Here is a 21129-nt window from a genome sequence, read left to right on the forward strand (position 1 = left end):
CACCCACAATAACACAATACATCAGCAGTGCAGACAGCAATAGGGCATTTGCAGGCAGAAAAGGACTGAAAGAAATCCTGCCAGAGCAAAGCACACTGGGGGCAGAGCCAACCGTCTCCTTTGCAGTCTCTATGAGGACAACTTTACTTCTGCCACAGCAGTGGCTGCACAGGACTTGGGTGTGCATGGCCTCAGAAACATGGGTGCCATCACCCTTACCGCTCACAGTTGGGTCCAGCGTAGCCGGGCTTGCAGAGGCACTGTGTGTTGGAGCCCTTGTGGGCACAACCGATGGCAAAACTGAAACGACAAGGGGTGAACAGGAAGGTGCCATTACCCCTGACGCGGTGCCAGGGGAGCTGATCACTCAGCGTGGGCTGCTGGGGCCTTGGGTAAGAGGCCACGGACGTGGTGTGGGGCCATGGACAAGGCTGGCACAGGGACACCCGCCAGTGCCCTGATGTGGCACAGTGTGGTTCCCAGTGGTTAAACAGTGACGCCAAATAGACAATCCCATCCAAGGGTGCGCTTACTTGTTGGAGGCAACTGAAAGAGGGCACGGACATCCAACGCACTGTAGGGGTTCTCCGGCAGAGTGGCTGCCCACATAGCCATCCTTGCATCGCTCACAGTGGTCTCCCTCCGTGTTGTGCTGGCAGTTCTGCAAGGAGAAGGCAGGCTGTGGGCTCAGCACTGACAACAAGAAATGGTGGGCTGCACAAAGAATTCCCCACCAGGTATCTGGATGCTTCAGTCCTTCCTCTCTCCCAGAACTGTCTTTCACCCTAAGCTGACCCCGAGCGGGACCACCCCTGAAATGGCGCATGCAGCTAATGCTCCAATTCAGGCACAGTCCTGCCAGCTCTGTTAGTAGGTGAAGAGCTTTTTAATCACATGCTACAGACCTTGTAACTCCAAAACATCACACTGGTTCACTGTTTACTTACAAGGCATATCCCAGAGCCTGGCAGGCACTGATCTGAGTGGCCATTGCAATGACATGGGATGCATTTTCCCAGAAAGAGCCCCTTGGTGTCCCTGTAGTAACCTGGAGCACATTCCTGAGGACAGAGAAAAAGATGGAGATCTGAAAAACAGCCCAATACATTCAGGCAAAGCAAAGAGACTAATTTAGTTTCCATGACAGAATTCCCACAGGGGTGTGCTGATGGAAAAGAGATTAAAAGCAACAACGAAGATTTTTCAGTGCAGCTCCTTCCTGCTCCTCGTCAATAGGAGATAATTGGCCAGACAGAAGGACCCACTCCAAGGTATTCCATGCACTTAATTTTGGTCTGCACCAGCTGAACGATTTCTCCATTGTGCCTCTTCCAAGAGGGCAGAGGCAGCTAACACACCTCTCCCAGGTGCACTGTGTTGTGGTGGGAGGGAAGCTGGGTGCGGGCTGATGCTGGGGAGCCAGGGAGATGTTGTTCCTTCCTCCGGTACGACCTGAGCTGTAATTTCAACTGCAGCCCTCAGGGGTTGGCTTGGAAGCTGGTACTCTGCTTTGCACAAACATCCAAACCCTGCGGCTGCCACCCACACCAAGCACGAGGGGTGGCTGAGACCCAAAATGTGACTGTTTGACCCTCCTCTGCCTGGAGCAGCCCGTCCACTTTCACCCTTACCTGGCAGGAGTCCCCCTGGTAGTTAGCTGGGCAAAAGCACAGCTCCACGTTGCTGGCGCGGATGCCCGTAGCTGTATCTGTTGCCATCTCCAGGACCACACGGCGCAGAGACACGGAGGAAGAGAGCTGGGAGAAGAGCGCCCGGATCTGCAGCTGTTCCAGGTTTGCCAGCACCATCATGAGCTCCTCTCTAGACACAGGGTTGTGTGTCTCTGTGTGCCTGAAGTTACCCTAGTGGGAGAAGACCTGACATTACTGGTGGGAAGCACAGGCACCTGAACATCCGCAGCCCAGCCTTCGCTTCCCTGCTGCTGAGATGGACAGCAGAGGCAGAAGAGCCCCTGGGTCTTCACAGCCAGTTCTGCTGCAATAGGCAGCACCTACAACACTGAGCTCAAAGCAACTGTCCCTTCTGTCTACGTGCTAGTCTTGTCCTTTCAGTAGCATCTGAGCACTTAACTTGGTACAGACTTGTGTGTGCAAACTCACCTCCACCAGCTGGAGCTGGCCTTCATGTACCTCCCCTGGGGAAGGGTAGGTGCCTTCCAGAAACATGATGCTCATCTGATTTCCCTGGGAAAAGCAAGGAAGGTGTCAGTCACCACCTCATCCTGCTCACGCGTTAGCAGGGGGCACCAGGGAATTCCTTGGGCTGCACCTTCAGGATCACATCCGGGCGGGACTCCATGGGAATGAACACGTCACCCCTCCGTGGGTCGGAGTGAAGCTCGTAGCGCAGGTGCCCACCGTAGGAGGAAACCTAAGGGAGAGCCAAATCGCATGTGCTGCTGCAAGTCCACAGCACTGAGCTGGTTCAGAGCTGTCCATGTTCAACCACAGTGTGAGCAATGCCTGCATGTCAGCGGGCATGCTGCTGGTGGGGTCAGGGATGGGCATGACTGCTGGTCCAGCTGCCACTGTGCTCTTACCCGGTCCCCAAGGTAGGAGCTGGGTGCAACCCAGTAGAGCTCCTGGTAGGCATCCAGGAGGTTCTTGAGATCAGCACGGAGGAGCTGCTCCCGCAGGCTCAGAGTTGTCGGCACCTCCTGGCGGTCACTGCTCAGCAGGAGCCACCCGCTCATGTCGACAAACTGTGGGGGAAGAGCAACCATAGATCTGGTGGAGCTACAGAATGTATTCGGGTGCTGATGCTTCAGAAGAGCAAGTCCCAGAGCAGAAAGGATGCCAACAGGCTCACAACCTCACATGCATCCTGATGAAGCCACTGGAAAGCTGAGCACCACCCCCGGCACAGTCCCCCCACACCATGACTTTGCACCCTATGAGACCCCAGAGACCAGGAAAAGGGGCTGAAAGTGGGAGATGGGCACAGGGAGACAAAGATAACCCTCCTCACAGTGTAGCTTCCAGAGGGGTAAGATTACTGCAGGACAGAGACCCAAGGGCAGCAAGGAGCCAGGCAGATGGGAACACAACTGACCTGCAGGCTCTGGTGGCCCCCGGCCCCTCTCACCTCAGCTCGGTGCTTCTCAGCACTGCGGCAGCGATCGGTCGCACCAAAGCAGAAACACTTGGTGCAGCCCTTGGGGTTGCTGGCATCCAAAGAAAATGTCCCCAGGCGGCACTGGTCACATCTCGGGCCCTCCACGTTTTCCTGGAAGACAAGCAAAGCTCAACAGAGTAAGCGGCTCCTCACTAGACCTTAGTGGAGGACAGAGATGGCCGTACGAGTGATCAAATCACAATGATGTGATGCTGAAAGATGATCAAGCAGTCCCCAAACAGGTTTGCTTGCACACCACCCACCAAACATTAAATTCACCTGGAGAAAGCCCTTGTGAGCCCTGGAAAGGGGCCAGAGCAGGTAGCTCAGCAGCAGTTTAGGCTACTCTGCTGTCACACAGAAGCAGGAGGAGTCAACAGGGCTGACAGCTTTACCTGCAGTGGGCTCTGACACAGGGCTGGCCTCAGACTGCCTGTCTCCCCAGTGACAGTCATGGCCAGGAAAGATGAGGAGAAGGAGTCTTTCAGGCTGCTCTGAACCCACCACCATATGGGGTGGGCTGGCTGCAGCTCAGCACGCAGGTAATCTCCTTCTCAAGCCCTGCTCTCTCCTGGCACGCCAGACACCCACAGGCCCCCCCGGCTGAACCAGCTGTATTGCCAGAGCAGGAGAGTTGAGCTGAGCAGAAACACACCGCGTGAAGGCATCGAAGGACTGACCTTGCAGTGACACTGCCCCGTGACTGGGTCGCACACGCTTGCTTCGGTGCCAGCCTGGTGGCAGTCACACCGCCGGCAGTTGGGGTAGTGGTAGAAGCCAGGGGCACAGAGGTCACACTGTCGCCCTATGATATTGGGCTTGCACCTGGATGGGACGCAAGAGCTGCAGCATTAGAAACCTCTGCCTTGTGCTGCTGTGCGGGGAGCAGCCGGGCTTTCAGGGCTTCCCCTGCACTGGCAGGGACACAGTGCTGATGAGGATTTCTCCATCCTGCACCTGGGATGAGTCCCATCACTCCAGCAGGGACTGGGGATGCTGCTAGACGTGCCCTGCACTGGGACAGGGCTCCCTCACCTGCACTGCCCACTGTCCACGTCGCAGCCCGGCTCCGTCAGCTCCTGCACACCGGGCCGAGAGCAATTGCAGTCCTCGCAGCCGATGAGGGGGTGGCAGCCGAAGGTCTGGGGCTCGCAGACAACGCACTCCGGCTTCAGGGTGTGAGGAGGGCAGATGCACTGCCCCGTCACTTCATCGCAGAGACGTGTCCCACAGTCGCAGGCTGGAAGGGGCAGAAAAGGGGCTGTGTTTGGGGGAGCAAGACCAGGCAGCCCAAGGAGAGCATGGGGCAATGGACGCAGAGCTCCACTGCTCTGCGGGCGGTTGGGCTGTTTTCATGCAAGTGGAGCCATTACAGAGCTGGAAAATGCGGCCATTTCCCAAATCAGCCTCACCCCTGTAAGAGGCAAACCAGCAAGTGCTGGGAAAGCAGAGCAGGAGATGGGACAACTCACGCCTGCAGTTGGGGAAGCCCCAGTAGCCGGTGGCACAGCGGGAGCACTCTCGCCCGATGACATTGGACTTGCAGGGACACTGCCCGCCGAAGGGCTCGCACTGGCTGCCTCGTGCCCCTGCCTCGTGGCACCGGCAGGGCTGTGCCCCGTTGTTGTAGAAGAGGGAGAGCGAGATGGCAGAGTCGCGGCAGAACCTCGACGATGTGCTGGGGCTGCAGGGGAAGGCAGGAGGAATCACTGTGTTGCACACCCCCACAGCCTCCCCATCACCCCAAAATCCAGCAGGATCTCCTGCAGCAACAGGTACTGAATTAGTGGGAGGGACAGCCCTGTAACACTGACATCCCCTTAATACTTGCAGGTTTGGTCATTAGATAAGGAAAGTCTTAACCAAATCCCTCCCCTGACACACACAGGGCCCACGAAGGGAAGGGGTTTTTGCTCCCTGAGGAGCGTGCAGCCCATGGATAGCAGAGCAGCCACCCAATGCCAAGGGTCTCACTTGATGTAGAAGCTGTTGATGCCGCAGCTGCTGATGAAATCGTAGGACTTGTCCAGGGGTTCCTCCTGAAGGTACTGAGAGCTGTAGCTGTCTTCAGGCACCACGAGGATGTAATCCTGCGTAGCAAGGACAAGATGGCTGAGCCAGGCTCCTTAGCTGAGCCAGACAGATGCAGTCCAAAATGAGTTCACTCAAAAGTCCAAATGCACCAACTTCTCATCAGCTCATCCCTTGCTGGGACAGAACATAACACATAAAGTCCCCAAGTACTTGAAAGACCAGGGACCACCTCTCTATTGGGGTCTGTCCATCAGCACCCCTCTACTCTAATGCTCCATGTGAGAAGTGGCCCAAATTCACTGGAATAAAAAAAGGCAGGATACTCCAAAAGGGCAGTACTGGCTGTGCTTCAGCACAGAGGCAGGCAGTCACTGTCGTCTCAAACTCCTAGACATGAAGGCACTTCAGTTCTAATTCTGTCTTTCAGCCATTTACCCAAATTTTGGTCAATCTTCTAGTCTGCTGCCTGAGGATAACAAGGGCTACCTGCTCCCATGATGAGACCTGCCTGGACAAACAATGCTATGCAGGTGCAAAATATTGCTGGGGCAGGAGTAAGGCTTATTCTGGATTACCACAAGCTTTGTATGCAAAGCAACAGCTTCCATTTCTGCCTTGTTTTGGTATCAAAACCACACAGTGAAGAATAACTGTCATATACAGATCCCGTCTCTGAGAATTCTGCCCTCAATTCTACACCACTAAGGCCGGAGATTGCAACTTTCTAGGGTAGTTCAGAAACTGAGTGATGGTGGGAAACATTTCTGTAGTCACACAGTGACAAAAATCCCCAAGGACAAACTCCAGCCCTGCTGGAGCCTGGTCCAGCATGCCCTGGGAGCTTCCCAGAGAGAGGCTCACCAGCCACAGCTGCTTGCCCTCTGGCACTCGAACAACCACAGTCAGATCATTATCGGTAACATCCAGGATAATCTGGTCCTCAGAAACTACCAGGCTCCGGCACCCGTAGCCATGTGGGCAGAAAGTAGCATTGGTCTGACCTGAAAAGACAACAAACGTATCAGTCCCACATTTCCCTTGCGGTCCCCATCACACCCTCCCAGTTTGGAAGAGATGAGTCAGTCTTGCTTCATATTTGCACTCCTCAGAGAACCCGCAGTTATCCGCCGGCATGAAAAACTTTCCAGGGCTTCTGCCTACCAGCAGCTTCCCCCAGGTCCCCGCTCTTCTCACCTTGCCAGATACGCCCACCGTTGATTAACACTTCCACCGGGAAGGTGGGCTGGTTGGGCTGGTAGTAGTGTAGGATGAAAGCATAGCGTCCCAGGGTCTGGATCCGGCTGTTAAACACAACAGCAGCCTGGCCCAAAACAGGAGAACAGAGAGACAAAACCCCACACCTTACAGCTGCACTCACAGCTGGGATATTTTTCATTATTGCACAAATTTGTGCTCTTATTGCACAGCTGCCAGGTCTTGAGACTTTTGGTGAATTGATCCCCCCATCTCCATACTCCCCCCTCTAATGGTGCCACCTGCAAAGCTTTTCCTGGGAGCCCATAAAACCAAGCAGGGTTGGATGGAGCCAAAACAGGAGAGTTCACAGGAATTACAGGTTCAGGGACAAGTTTAAAGTCCTGATTAAATTCTGAAAATGCTAATCACTAAATTGCTATTGCTAAAGCTACTGAATAGAGAAGGAAAACATCTCTGTGCCCCAGGTGTCTGGTGTCACAGGACCAGCAAACCAGCCCAATCCATACCCATCCCACTACCTGTGGTGACTGCAGGAGGATGAGCTTTGCGGTGGGGTCCACTGCTGTGGGAGGCCGAGGTGCAGGCTCCACCGGGACCCCGGCTGGAGCCACGTGGACTGCCTGAGCCAGGGGGACATCAGGAGCGATGGGCAGAGCCTGGCCCCCCTCCAAAATGATCGACTGAGAAAGCTTCAGGAACCTTGAGGGAACACAGGAGCTGCTGCAAGACAAAGAGAAAATGGGATGTAAAGATCTCCAACAAGGAAAGAGAGAGGCTATGGGGGTCACGGCAGCAGAATCACGCCCTGTAACACCTGGCAGATTAAGAAGCATGCCTGCTGAGGGAGAGCTTTCTGCCAGGACCCCGGGGGCTCTGGGACACAGGCTCAGTGGGAAGAACAGGAACCTTACACAGGCTGATTCCTGTGCAAATACTGATTCAAAGCAGCATCGAGAATTCAGATACAGCAAGTGTCTCTTGCTTTATGTGAGCAAGCACAGGAAAGGCTATTCAGGATGACACTTGAGTGTCTGCCACAGGAGGCAGTGTGGTGTTCAGGTAGAGGGCCAGCAGCCTGACTTCAGTCCTTACTCCATTGCTGCCTGCTGGGTGGACATGGGCAAGGCGCTTCGCCTCAGCCACAGATTTCTTCCTCCTGGGTCAAGAACTGAAAAGGCTCCAAACCTGAGGGAAGTGGGGGAAGCAATTGCTTTTGGAAACAGCCACATTTATGCTGAGGGACCCAAGACTCTTACCTGTTGGATGAGAATGTGCCATGGATGCTGATGCAATGCACCTTCGGCTCAATGAACTCCATGGTGAACTGTGCAGCAGGTACGAGGTACACTTTGTGCTGCCGCACATGAAACAGAGAGATGCCCAGTTATACAACAGACTGCCACTGGGAGCCTACAGCAGTTTTTGTGCCCACCAGTGATCAAGGCTGACCACGCTAAGCACCTCCTTATCAGACATATCAGCTAATGCAGGGCAGGTCACGCCTCTGCTTACTGCCCCTTCTCTTCCTTGGCACAAGCCCTAAGGTATTTAGAAACTCCACATATTTATGGGATTGTTCTATCCTTGGCTAAGCAACTTTGAATGCCTTCAAGGTAAAATAAAAAGAAGTACCGCCACACTGCTGCAGAGCTCCCTCTGCAAAGAGCAGCTACTTCTCCCCATCTTCTCCAAAATCCCAGTCCCATGATCTACTTCAAAACACACCACTGACCATGTTCTCCACCTTGGACTGCTCATGACATAGACTAAGATCTAGTATCCAGTCCAAACAGGACTAGAAAACCTTTCTACAGGATAGGTACCGCTCCTGCCTCTCCTCCTTGCAACCTGCAACCAGAGCTGCCCTCGCAAGGGAGCCTTACCAGGAAGAAGTCAGCCAGATCAGAGGTGAACCGAACGGTAGCCTCTGAGGTAAGTTCAAATGTTGCCATGCGGCTCTGGGAATCTACAGCAATCCCTCGACAAAGGAAACTGTAAGAGAAACACAGATTTTGAAGCCAGCCTTGAGCCAGGTCATGACCCATTTCTTGTCTTGCCAGCTATAGGTCCTGAAGGTATTTATACGAAGTCCCTGTAAATCTTTTGATGCTTTTTCTGGCAAGTCATAAGAGTGAAGTTTCCCAAGGACACCCCAGACGTGTTTCCTGTCACAAAGGTTGCAGTCTGAAGTCAGACATTTTTACAGTAAGGGACAGGGTTTGACCTGCACCAACAGCTTCAATAAGCCCATAGGCCATTCCCTAAATCAGGGCCCCTACCAATGTACCCAGTTGTAAATGGGAGCAACAGATTATCTCCTGGCAGAGGCATCAGAGGACTACATTGGCACAGGCAGTGTGCCAGGGATGCCATGCATTTCCCAGTCACTAAAAACCATGCCCAGCTAGAATGACTTTGGACACACACAGCTTAGATGTACAACGCTGAGGCATTGCTTTGTTCATGTGATAAAGCACAAAAAGCTGAACTGGGGGGGCCTGTCCTTGCCATGTCAGCGGAGGACTGAACCCTTTCTCTGTCTCGGAGCTGACCATACCTGTAGACACACGGGTAGAAGATGAATGTGGCCTGCTGCATGGCTAAGTGTGGCGAGCTCACAGCAATGCCCACCATCTGCAAAGCATTGGTGTTGGCGTACTCCACCACCAGCACGTATTTCCCAGGCTGGGCAATAGGCAAGGAGAGCTGGACTTCCACCTGGAGGACAGAGAGATGACTGAGTGAGGGTCTCCCATCCCACTCCCCGTAGTGAGCGCGTTCAGGATGCCTGTGCTACAAACCAGCCTCCTCTGCAGCTGAGCGGACAGCGGGCTAACTCTTACCAGATACCATGCGTGCCCTCGCAAGCCCTTTGCATGTGTGACACTGCTTTTGGGTGCCTTGAACAACAGGGTACGCAAGCACACAGCTGCAAGATTGATGGGACAACAGTGGGGTGTACCTGGGTGCAAAACCCTTCTGCCAACCTGCCCGGGTGTATGTAAAGCACCAGACGGTGGGAGCAAAGGGATGAGTGCCGCAGTGCCCATGCGAGGGATGAAAGAGAAGTGCCACTCACATCACTGCCGCTGCATGATGCCATCCGGGGATGGGAGGGGCTGAGCTGCTCTGTGGGACACACTCTGGGTAACCGGTTGTCCAGCCTGCACACCGCATCCACCCCTGACGCAGCAGGGAAGCCGTCCACGGACAGGTACTTATACAAGAGGCAGCTAAAAACATTAAGGAAAAAATTGCAAAGTGTCGTTGTTACATCACGATTGTAAGAACCGAGAGCACCCGTGCAGCCTTATCCCAGCAAGATTTGCAAAAGGCTTTGGTCCAACGTGAAGGCTCCACTGCCCAAAGGAACATCTCTGGTTAGGGTGGAACAAGAGATTCTGTATTATAGGACCCATGGTGGCAGTAGCAACAAAAAGCTTCTCCCCTTGCAATATGCTTTATCCTGGGGACCATTGCTATAGTGGAGGGGACAACTGGTGTCCAGAGCCCAACCAGCCTTTCTGCCAAGATGGACAGAGGTCCTGGGCAGAGCAAGCAGATGCACAGAGATGCTTTAAGCACTACCAGACTCTGCCCATTCATTTTAAATAGTCCAGCAAGACCTAACTCATTGTAGCCGTTTTCCAGGGCTGTTGACTAACATACAACCTGGCACTGGGAACCCAGCCTAGCAGAGGAGAGAGCTATGGTCTTACTGGGTGAGTTGGCCCTTCAGGGTCCATGAGAACACACTGACTGACTGTGCCGTGGATGAGGAGATCTACGCGTTGGCTTTCTGGGACAGTGCAGGTTCAGCAGGCTTTATCAACCACGGCAAAGTGCTCCACTAAGCAGTTTTAGTGCGTCCAGACCCTCCCAGAGTGTGGGCTGTATATATTTCTTAACCCCAGGCCAAGAGGAGCTGAGTACATCCCACACAGCACAAAGACATGGAGATCCTTACTTCTGGGTGGCTTGTTCTGGGGACGGCTGGTAGGTACATGGCTCCGTGACCTTTAGCTGCAGTATAGGAGCTTCATAGTACGAGCTGGGTAGCAAAACCAGATAGTCCTAGGAGGAGAGATGGGAGAGTCGGTTATGTTTGGGACCCTTGCCCCCAGGGAGCTGTTGAAGCCCCCTGTGGCAGATAGAGCACAGGGCCTAGTCCTTACCAGGAGCACACCCTCTGCTTCAACAACCAGAGACCAGGTGTTGGGGTTGAGTACGAAGGGCTCCCCAAAGCTGTTCTGGGGGACGGTGACAAAGGCTGGCTCCGTGCTGGGAGCAAAGACAATCTGCTTGGTCTGCTCTGTACCTGGAGCGGGAGGGATGAGAGGCTGTGAAGGGACTGGGATGGAAAACCTGGGGCTGCAAATAGGAGGCTACGCTCAGGGAAGCAGCTCTGTAGTGCAGCGGGGAGCCCCGGGCTCCTGCTCTCTCGGCGCTGCTGTAGCAGATGCACCACAATCCCACACTGTCCTGTAACAGAGACATCCACTCTGAATCTACTCAGTAGCTTAATGGGAGAAAAAAAAATAAATCACTGCAATCCTTAGTGCTAATCCGCAGCTCTCACAGTGTGCTCTGCATCCCCAGACTGCAAAGCATGGAGTATTGCACGCCAAGGAGTGTTTTGCCAGCTAGAGAAGGAAGGAACTCATCTGTGAAGAATTTATTCTGAGACAGACAAAAAGAATCACCCAGATACATTCTCCCTTAGGGAGATTCTGACTCCAGCTCCACAGGCGAGATACCTGTCTTCTGGCAAACTCTCAGACCCTCAAGCTGTGCTCCTGTCTTTCTTGCAGCCACAGACTCTGCACCCGAGATTCAGACAGTAATTTTAACTGATAGGACAGAACGGGTTTAAGGCCTGATCCTCCTGCTGTTGAACAGTTCCTTGGCTCAGGTGATACAGTCCCATAAACTTTGAATTCATTAACTTTGGATGTAATAACGATACAGCACCTAGAAGCAGACTGCCTGCCTGTCTAGCAGTCTGAGGAGCGAGAGGGATTCACCGCGTATGGCGAGCAGATGAGACGAAGAGAAAGTAGGGAATGTGGCACGCTGACTGTCCTGGTGTGGTACACGGACATCCAGGCATAATGCAGAAGCTAAAGCAAGGGCTTGTGCTACTGCTGGGATGGGTCAGCCCCTTCCCATGTGTGCTAGCTCTGCGACATGCCTGGCATCAGCTGAGGCCAAGCCCTTGCTTTCTCAGATGGGAAGCAGAGGTGAGGATGCAAGGAATGAAGAGATTTCCCTGAACAGGCAATGGGGTAGATTTCTTGACAAGCTCAAGTTTCACATCCCTTTGAGACGATACACAACTCAAACTGAGATGGCTTCTGGAGGTGGGGTGGGAGAAACTGGTCTGCAAATCATACACTCGGAAAAGGCTTCCCTTTTTGCAAGCCGCATCTTCCAACTTATCTTCTTTCCAGGCTGCTTGTCCTTTACCGTGTGAAGCCCATTCCACCCAGGCAGAAGGTGGCTCAGCATTTCTGGAGCTGATCTGGCCTATCAAGGAAGCTGCCCTCCCAGATCCCACTGCTGGTGCCTCAGTCTGGCAGCTTACCTTTAGCACTAGAAAAATCAAACGTTGCTTCTAAGCAAGGAGGGAAGCACGTTATAAGGCAAATGGGCTCTGCTGCTCGACAGGACAGATTAAACACTTCCTGACCTTTGGTGGGATCCTAAAGCCTGAGCACGGCTCACACTTCTCTTGTCTTTCTGCTGCGTAATATGACTGGCCATAAAAATAACCAGCTATTTTTCCCCTCAAAAAAAAAGTAGAAAAATAGTATCTTGCCGTTTCAAAGCTTGTGTATCACATCAAAGACAAAACACTTTCTATGTCAATTCAAGACAGAGGAGAACTTCACACACTGATAAATTAGGTAGCTGGTGTCAACAGCCTTGTGCTGTGCACATATGGTCCAGAGGAAGAGCTTCAGCAGGATGCTGTGGCTGTAGCACCCAAAGGGGTAAAATCAATCAGCCAACCACCCATTAGGGCACTTGCATGGCCTCAGTTCTGTCCCCATGCAGTCTTGCTCATTTTGATTCCCAGAATATTTGTTGTCCAGGTCTCTAGGCTTGTTCAGCCATCTTTTAGTGGCTCTTCTTCTCCAGCAGCTCATGGCTTGATGAGAAGACATTGCACGAGAGTGCAATGCCTGTATAACACGTGGAATTCCACACCACTTCCAAACCCCACGCCATGTGTGAAGCCAGCAGCCCGGTTTGGGAGAAGCGCAAGGCAAGGGCAAGACTGCCACATGAAGGCACCTGCGAAATAAAACCATGTCCAGCTGCCAAAGTTTGGATCCAGTTCCCAGCACTTGGCCCATTCTGGTTTTGTGGAAACTCAGCTCAGTTCTGCCTGGGGCACTGGGGTGATCTTGTCCCATGCTGGAAAGGTTGTATCGAAGCATACGATAGCCTTATCTCACACCAGCCTGGCTGATAACAGTCCTCAGTGCACAGCCCCAGGACTGGGGGCCAGCTCGCTGCTGCTTTGTTAAATAAAGGGGGCTGCAAACTCAAATCAGCCTTTCAATTGGAAGGGCAGGACTAATGGGTAAAGCCATATGGAAGTGTCTTCTGGAAAGGATGATGCAGAAGGTTGCCTGGGATGGGGAGGAGGTGGCGATGGTGCAGGGGAGCAGAGCAGTCTGGGATCCTTACCTCTCCTTCGTGGCTGATAAGCTGTAATTTTGCCATACACAGTGGCCCCTCCTGAATTAATATACCTCAGGATGACATGGAACAGATAGAGCTCTGCCTCCTTCACGTCTACAGAGACTCTGATTTTATTCTGCAAAAAGCAAAAAAGCACATGGGGCACACGTCACTGGGGGGCCAGCTCCTGACCGCCCACCCGCTCTGCGGGAGAGCCGTACCCGCCTGTCTGCCTGCCTGCCTGCCTGCCTCTCTTCCCCCTCCCTCGCCATCCCACGGCACGGCTCTGGCCGGCCACCTGAGACGAGCACACTTGGGATGGGCACACCTGGGATGGGCACACCTGGGGCAGGAGAAGGGGCAGAGGAGCAGTGTCGCAGCGTGGGATGCTCTGAGTTAGTCTAGAAGTGAAAAATGCACTTACAGTTGCCACAAACATTAAACCTTCCTTCCTCAACGACCGAGACCCTCCCTTCCACACTGGCGGGCCCCCGGCTGACGTAGCGGAAGACGAGGCGGAAGAGGTCGGGGGAGGTCACATTGAGAGTCACCACTACCTTGGGCTGGTGGGAGAGAGAAAGGGGAGAGAAGCAGAGCACACCTTCAATTACCTCCACCGCCGACAGCTACCAGCCCAAGCGCAGCCGCTCGGCTCACTGCTCCCAAAGCAACATGCCACAGCGCAAGGAGGAGACAAGCACACCGGCCCTGCTGCACAGTCACGGCACGGACGCCTCGCGACGCTGTCCCTTTTGGGGCCAGTCACCGAGGGAGCAACCTGCCTACGGGAAGGGGGTGGAAAGGCTCTGCTCACATCTGGAAGATGCTGTGGCACAGCAGGGAGGTTCGGCTATCCCTGGGGCACACGCCATGCCAGAGGAAAGGTTTTAAGAAGTTCTTGCTTTTGTTATCGGCATGTTGCTTTTGGGCTTAGTGTGCCATAACCAGCCAGGAGGTACCAAATGCTGAAGCGCCTGCCCTTGTGTTTACGGGGCTCTGCCCAGATGCCTACAGAGAAGGCTGCAAATGGAGATGGTGCCTCGGAACTGGCAACGCTAAGGACTAGAGGTGCTAAGGCAATGGGCCACTGATGGGCACATCAACCCTCCTGCCTAGACCTGTTCAGAAAGATTCCAGTTAAGCAGATACTTAAGTCCTACCCATTTCAAAGAGATCTAAGCACCTGCTTAAATACCCTCCTGCCTACAGGGCAAAGCTGGGGTCTGCCCAGGGAGGCTCCTAAGGAGGGCTGTGTGTTCCTTGAAGCTTCCCACTGGAGAGCAAACTGGAAGGGTCTTGCAGAGAGGAGACTACAGGTGAGACCTGCCAGCAGAAAGCCATGTGCTAGCCCTTCTGTCAAGGCCTATTTCTATCTCAAATGCCAACACTGGATGCAAAACAAAAGCCATGCGCTTGAGCATGAGCTCCATCCTTAAGCTTGAAGGCTGGGGTTTTCTCAAGTGTGCCTACAGGAGTTAGTTGCTTAGCTCCTACCTACAAATTCAATGGGAAATGGCTAACACATTTGGCCCCTCTGTTATTTTACCTAAGCATGAAAAAGCAAAGAAAATTGAAAGTACACGCACCAGAATAAGGAACATCTTACATGGGACAAGACTGTCAGAGAATTGCTGCCCTGCACCCCATCCCCAAACACACACGCACAGGCAACACTTCCGCAGGGGCCATGCAGAAGAATCCACCGAGGAGAAAAAAGGGTCAACAGATGAAATGGCTTCACTTCTAGGGCTAGGGCAACTCCAGGTTAGTGTAAACCATCGTTACAGCAAACCATCTAACAGCAAGAGCAGAGGCAGAACGGTAACAAGAGGTCCAAGCCGAACATGGCAGGTAAGGAGGAGCTAATTTATTTTTGGAAAAGAGAGGGAAGATTATGCAGAGAGTTGCAGGAAAAGAGCAGAGTCAGATGAAAGAGTCGCAAGGAAACCCAAAGACAGTGTTTATAGACATCCCTGTAAGTAATCACCAAGCTACCACCTTTGTCTAACTGGATTAGGATGTCAGGGGATTCCCAATTTAGGATCTTTCCCCTCATCAGTCTATGCCATCCCCAGCACTACAGGAAATATCTGCGCAAACAGGCTATATATACACTGTGCTGTTTATGTTGGCCATCATGTGACTTTGGAGGGCTGAGAAGCACTTGGGGTGAAAGATGTGTGCCAAAAGCACATCAGTCCTCCACTGGCTGCATCCTCCCCAGGGGGAGCCGGGCTGGGATGGAGACACCAGGCGTACCTGGATGGAGGACATCTGTGCGTATCCTCGCCAGCTGAAGCCCTCAAACTCCAGGGGGTTGTAGCCGAACCGCACAGGCCTCCCGGCCGGCGTGGTGCCTTCCTCCAGCTCAAATTTCAAGTGGTGAAGGTCAGGGAAATAATGGTCCCGCACGGGTCTGGGGAAGAGAGGGCACTGTTACCTGCTGGGCTACCTGGAGGGAGAGGTAAGAGGACACCTCCACCAGGCACACGGCTGATGTGACAGCAGCCCAGATGATGAGGTCCCCATCCTCATGGTGGCCGAGGACACCATTCCGGAGGGAGTGAACAGAAAGCGCAGCACCCCAAGGTGCATCTCCCGCTAGCAGCTTACTGGGTGCAGGTGGGGCCGCGTGTGCTCTGCCGGCAGCGACAGGCTCCGCTCCGCTCCTCGCAGGATGGCCCCAGGGACCCGCCGACGTCACACCGGCAGCCTGTGGGCAGGAAGCGCCTGTTTACATTCCCGCCACGCTAACGAGCGCCTGGTCACTAATCAAAGGCGCGTCCCAGCGGGCGGGGAGGCTGGGGCCGTTATTTTTATTCCATTGTATCTGTTTTCATATTGGCCCTGGCCCCACTTGGATCAGCTCCTCTCCACCTCAGCGCCGAGCTATTTCCAGACAGCTGACGGCTGCGGGAGGAACTAGGTCTGCAAACCCTCATGGCTGGCCGCCGCAGCCCTGCTGCCAGCAGCAGCCTTGCTCCCTCTTCCCAGCCCTGCCAGCACCACGTGGGCCGTCTGAGAGTGGCCGGATCTCCTCCCTCCCTGCTGCCCATGGGCATGATGGAGAGCAGCCAACCCCACACGTCCGTGCCCACCTGCTCCCAACAGGAGGAAGAGGTAGAGCTGCAAGGTCACAGCCAGCGGTTAAAACACACCAGTTTCTGGCACCCAAAGGGGCACCTTTCCTGGCCTTTCATTCCCCAGCCTGGCAGACCTCTGTCCAACGGTGACAAAAGTGTGAACCCAGGTCTCCAGATCCACAGCAAGACCCAGCCCCTGCTCTGGGCCATGGTATGATCAAAGGCAAGAAGTGGGACATCTCCTGCCCTTTCTCTCCAAAGCCCACAGTCAGTTGGTATATGCAGAGCTGCTTGTGGCCCCCCTCCTTCACCCAACACATCATGAAGGGGGCTCACCTTGGCAGCCAAAGTAATTTGCGTTCTCCATATTGAAGTAGCCATCTTTGCACGCCGAGCAGAACTGGCCACAGATGTTCGGTTTGCAGAAACACTGCCCGTTGCCCTAGGAGAGAAGCAGGCATGGAAGCTCATTCCCTCCCGTTGCTCGTCACGGCCAAGCTGTTTCTCAGTTATTTGGGTCCTAGTCTGAGACACTGGAGAAGCATTTGGAGCTTCAAGCTCTACACTGCTTCCTGCGCATGGGTGGGCCAGATAAGTTAAATTACCCAACAAAGCAGGCAAACAAAAATCCAGGGATCCTGGGCCAGACCCAGAAATATTTAGGTGCCTAATTTATGACAGGTCTTAATCCTATGTTCTTACACAAGCCCAGATTGTGGTGCAACGTTTGAGAGCTCAGCGTCAGGACAGGCCTCTCCAGCAGCTGCTGGGAGAGCCGGAGCTGAAACACTCCCAACACAGCACACGCTTGGAGGTGCCTGGAGGCAGAGAGGAGCAAACCCACCTGCTGGCACTCTGCGATTCCGCTGATGGTGCCCTTGGTATTGCACTTGCAGCCTGGAGAGAGGGAGATGAACAAGAAAGCCGGAAGATCAATCAGCCCCTGAGAAGCCTGATGGGGGACAATACCCACACGACACCAGAGGACATCGGCTAGGGTAAAAGGAGCTGAGAACTGGTCAAGTAGAGGGTAGCACTGCACAAGGGTTCACATTTAATTTTGCACAGTTACTGTTGAGGACAACTGCCAAAGACATTTGCCTTTTCTGCACATTTGGCCATGAAAACGTAAGTGTGCAAAGTCTGCAGGGAGGGCTGAGAATGACACAACTCACTGCATGAGCCCTGTATTTCATCCCAAGCAAAAAGCTCCAGGCTCCAGTCTTTCCCCTCTTCAAGTGGGGGTTACCCAGAGCACTCCAGCTTTGACATGTCACTTCAAGGTGAAGAAGGAAGGAAGGGTATCACTTCCATCCAGCAGTGACGGTCCCCAGTGGCTTAGGTTTGGGTCTGACACCATTACAGCATGGAGGGGACTTTTTGGGGCCATGCAAATGCCATTTCCTTACTCATGCAGCCGTAGGGGTTCTCTGGAGTCAGGTTCCAGTATAAGGGCTTGCATCTGTCGCAAGCTGGGCCTTCAACGTACGCCCGACACGCGCAGGAGCCCTAGGGAAAGGGAGGGGGAGAAAAGAGCAGGTGAGAATTTGCAGCACGGTGGCTGAACATGGTGTCTGCTGCTCTGGCGTGGGTAATGGCTGCTTTCAGGCTGCGCTTAAGGAAGGACTTGGCCCAAAGTGAGTAAAAGAGGGGGATCACACAGAAATGGCCTTCAGGGGTTGGTGGGTTCATTTCATACTCACCGGGGCCAGCGAGGGATCTGCAGTCACCAACCCTGCTGGGTTACAGGTGCCCACTAGAAAAGAGAGGCACAAGGAGGGATTTATAAAGAGAGAGCTCACACCCCAGCTGTTCCTAAAGGGGGTTATTTCTTCCCTTGCAAAGCTCTTGGGGGATGATAAGCCCATTCCAACCCAAACTATTCTATGATTCTGTCGTTTACCAGCACCGCACCGCTATGTGCCAGGACACCGGATTCCCCCCGATCAGGGAGGAGAAGGGAGCTACCTTCGCAGTGTGGAAATCCATAGGCGCCCGGCACGCAGCTATCGCAGCGCAGTCCCGTCACTCTGGGCCGGCAGCTGCACTGCCCCGTTTCCTGCTCGCAGGTGCTGTGCAGAGAGCCCTCCCGGGAGCACTGGCAAGCTGCAAGAGAGGGGAGAGCGATGCTGGAGCCGCAGGGCACAGGGACTCCTGCCTTCAAGGCTTCCCACCAACAACCTCTTTTGTCTGCCTGACCTTCACCACCATCAAAGCAGCCAGAAACATGGGTTATAAATAACATACACGCTTATTCTTTGCTTTTGGTTAAAAACGCCCCATCTTTTAAGAAAAACAATAGAAGCTGCAATGTTTATCGCACCTATTCACATACTTTTATGTGTATATTGGGAGGGAGGGAGAAGTTCTGGATAAGGAAAAGGGGACTGTGTGATCTCATCCCCACAAGGTCAGCAACCAGTGACAGATGAGACCCTACAAAAGCCCATTTGCACCCAAACACCTAAGAGCAGTGTTCGGCCATCAGTGTCTGCCCTGCAGACGTTGTGCGCGGTCAGGAGGCCGACAACACAGCCATGGCGCTGCTGGCAGCCAAGGGCAAGGGCAGGGCAATGGCTCTGCAAACGCACGTAGAGATCCTGCTGCCCTATCGCATGAAAGGTCAGCGAGCTGCCAGGGAGTTGCCCATGCCTCCTTGCCCAGACAGCGCTCCTCAAATCCCCGCCAAAGGGGATGTTTTAGGCTGACACCCCTAGACTGGCTATCAGCAAAACATTGTTCATAAAACAACAGAATAGAAGAAAAATAAAATCAGGTTCGCCTCTTCTTTCCTTGCTGTGACTCCTCTACAGCTCTGCAGTTTGGACACTGCCTTATGAGACAAAAAAAAAAAAAAGAAGTGACTAAATGAGTACTGAACTCCTGCGAGACCATTTCATCTGTGCCTCCAGCCTCTTCAAAGGCATATTGCCGGCATCAGCATTTGCAAGCAGTGCTCTGCCAGCTGGCTGCAGCTCAGGCGTCTACATTTAGTATGGTGCAAGAGGGTGATGATGCTCTTTTGTTGCTTCAGGGAAATTGTATCACAGATTATTTTTTAATGAGCAGTAAATTCTTGCTGGGAGACATAAGAGTACATCTGGCTTCCAGTCGGACTGCCGACAGGGAGGAGATGGGGACACTCTGCCCAGAGCTGGGGAGGGCTATTCGGAGTATCTGGGGCCACAGGCACCTGCCACAGGCATTGCTCAGCTCTGGCACCAGTAGCTCTGTTCCAGGAGCGATGCAGTGCCCAGCGAAGCAGATGCAAAGCTCTCACCATGCCAGCAGACACCTTGCATTCGGGGCTGACATGAAATCCCAAATCCTGATCCTCATTGTTCACCCTGTTACACAACTGTACTCCTACCCGTTTCAGCACAGTTGCTCCTCCTGTGCATTGGCGTGAACAAAGGTGGAATAAGCCCTGAAGAGCCTGGATGTGTCATGTGAGCCACATCGGAGCATCTTATGGCACCAGGGTATAATCCGAACATCTAGTTTGAGACTTTGCTTACCCCACTCAGAGCCCTGCTCTCTCTGGCTGCAGGCACTTGAGCCTGAGGATAGGTAGATGCAATTCAGCACGTGTTTTATGTGCATCTGCACAGAATGCTTTCAGAGAGAGAGTCCGAACCACAGCTGCTCCCCAAGTCATACTCTGGAGCTCTGTTTCTTAATAGGTCGCTGGATTAGAGGCCACACGTCCAGACTGGGTTTTATTTCCAAACTGAGCAGGCAGACCCAAGCTCCTGCTGTTAGTGACAGTGAATGAACTGGGGGAGACAAACCACACGGCCTTTGGGGAAGCATTTCTTTGAGATGTTTACTCATTATAGAGCACGCATGTCAGATGAGATAGCCAGGTGAACTGTGCACAGGAAAACTGATTCCTGCTGAAGAGCCAACTAGATTTGTATACAACCCTGGGAGACAGGTTATGGAAAGGAAAACCATTACAAAGCCAGTAGCAGCAGCTACTCCCTTCCATCCCCTGAGATCCGACAGTGGTTACTCACGTGTGCAGCTGGGGTACCCATAGAAGCCCAGGGCACACTGGTTGCAGGTGTGTCCCGCAAAATTCGTGTGGCATCGGCACTGGCCAGTTGGGCTGCAGTTGTTGTCCACCGCACCCCGGGAATCGCAGGAGCAAGCTGTAAGAGCAGGAGTCTCAATAAGTCTGATGACACATGTGATCCGTGGCCAACCACTGCTGGTCTGAATTGTCATTCAGCCCCACAGGAATTAGCCGCTTCCATCAGAACTAAATTAATTCTTAATTTCCTGAAGAGATGGGGAATATTTTCAGCTAAAGTCATGGCCATACCAGGAAAATCCCACTGAGAGTTTTTTACAGCCCACTCAATGTTCCTCAGCAGTTTAGTAGCTTAATGCACTAAAAAGACAAAAAAAGGCATAAGCTGAGAAACCAGGTCACAGCGGGGTTGTGATGAGGAAGTGTGACCAATAAAACCAGCTTTGTCTTCCAGGCTTTGGCATGATCCATGACCTCCAGAACAAGCCTGCCAAATCCACAGTGCAAACCACATGGGTTTTGATTTTGAGACACACCAAAGTCTTGCAAAAACAGGCACGTTTTTCAGAAGGTGACAGACCAGCAGGAACTGAACGTTAACGTCCTTACCGTAGCAGTGGGGGTAGGAGTGGTGCCCAGGGCTGCACTGCTCGCACCGCGGCCCAGCAAACTCGGGTCTGCACAAACACCTCCCGACAGAGTCGCAGCCTCCCGGCAGCGTCCCGACCGCGCTGCAGCCACATACTGCAACAGAGAGAAACCGTTTGCCCTGTGCCGGGAGCACGGGGCAAAGCTCATGGCAATATGGGTTTTTTTCTGAGGTTCTCAGATGGGCATTTAGGTGCTGCTCTAAGCATTCCAACCATCGATCTCTGCCCTTTGGATATATCCTCCAAAACGCCCACAAAACCACTTCCCAGTCCTCTTCCAAAA

General features: G+C 53.3%; 1 protein-coding gene across 1 annotated transcript in view; it reads right to left on the reverse strand.

Moving 5' to 3' along the window:
* Positions 1 to 21129, reverse strand: part of LAMA5 (laminin subunit alpha 5) — a gene marked incomplete at its 5' end in the record, with an annotated part of 94643 nt that overhangs the window by 16134 nt on the left and 57380 nt on the right. The window contains 31 exons of the mRNA XM_082325699.1: positions 220 to 300; positions 534 to 661; positions 948 to 1061; positions 1632 to 1862; positions 2121 to 2204; positions 2290 to 2391; positions 2561 to 2722; positions 3106 to 3246; positions 3816 to 3960; positions 4171 to 4375; positions 4608 to 4819; positions 5110 to 5225; positions 6031 to 6170; positions 6364 to 6490; positions 6906 to 7107; positions 7644 to 7741; positions 8271 to 8379; positions 8945 to 9105; positions 9467 to 9620; positions 10355 to 10461; positions 10563 to 10705; positions 13502 to 13640; positions 15337 to 15493; positions 15691 to 15790; positions 16497 to 16602; positions 17005 to 17057; positions 17570 to 17669; positions 17864 to 17916; positions 18129 to 18266; positions 20180 to 20314; positions 20806 to 20940. Of these exons, the coding sequence (XP_082181825.1) occupies positions 220 to 300; positions 534 to 661; positions 948 to 1061; positions 1632 to 1862; positions 2121 to 2204; positions 2290 to 2391; positions 2561 to 2722; positions 3106 to 3246; positions 3816 to 3960; positions 4171 to 4375; positions 4608 to 4819; positions 5110 to 5225; positions 6031 to 6170; positions 6364 to 6490; positions 6906 to 7107; positions 7644 to 7741; positions 8271 to 8379; positions 8945 to 9105; positions 9467 to 9620; positions 10355 to 10461; positions 10563 to 10705; positions 13502 to 13640; positions 15337 to 15493; positions 15691 to 15790; positions 16497 to 16602; positions 17005 to 17057; positions 17570 to 17669; positions 17864 to 17916; positions 18129 to 18266; positions 20180 to 20314; positions 20806 to 20940 (4078 nt within the window). The remainder of the gene's footprint in view (positions 1 to 219; positions 301 to 533; positions 662 to 947; positions 1062 to 1631; positions 1863 to 2120; positions 2205 to 2289; positions 2392 to 2560; positions 2723 to 3105; positions 3247 to 3815; positions 3961 to 4170; positions 4376 to 4607; positions 4820 to 5109; positions 5226 to 6030; positions 6171 to 6363; positions 6491 to 6905; positions 7108 to 7643; positions 7742 to 8270; positions 8380 to 8944; positions 9106 to 9466; positions 9621 to 10354; positions 10462 to 10562; positions 10706 to 13501; positions 13641 to 15336; positions 15494 to 15690; positions 15791 to 16496; positions 16603 to 17004; positions 17058 to 17569; positions 17670 to 17863; positions 17917 to 18128; positions 18267 to 20179; positions 20315 to 20805; positions 20941 to 21129) is intronic.

Source organism: Platalea leucorodia (assembly GCF_965183815.1).
Source record: "Platalea leucorodia genome assembly, chromosome: 13".
NCBI lineage: Eukaryota > Metazoa > Chordata > Aves > Pelecaniformes > Threskiornithidae > Platalea > Platalea leucorodia.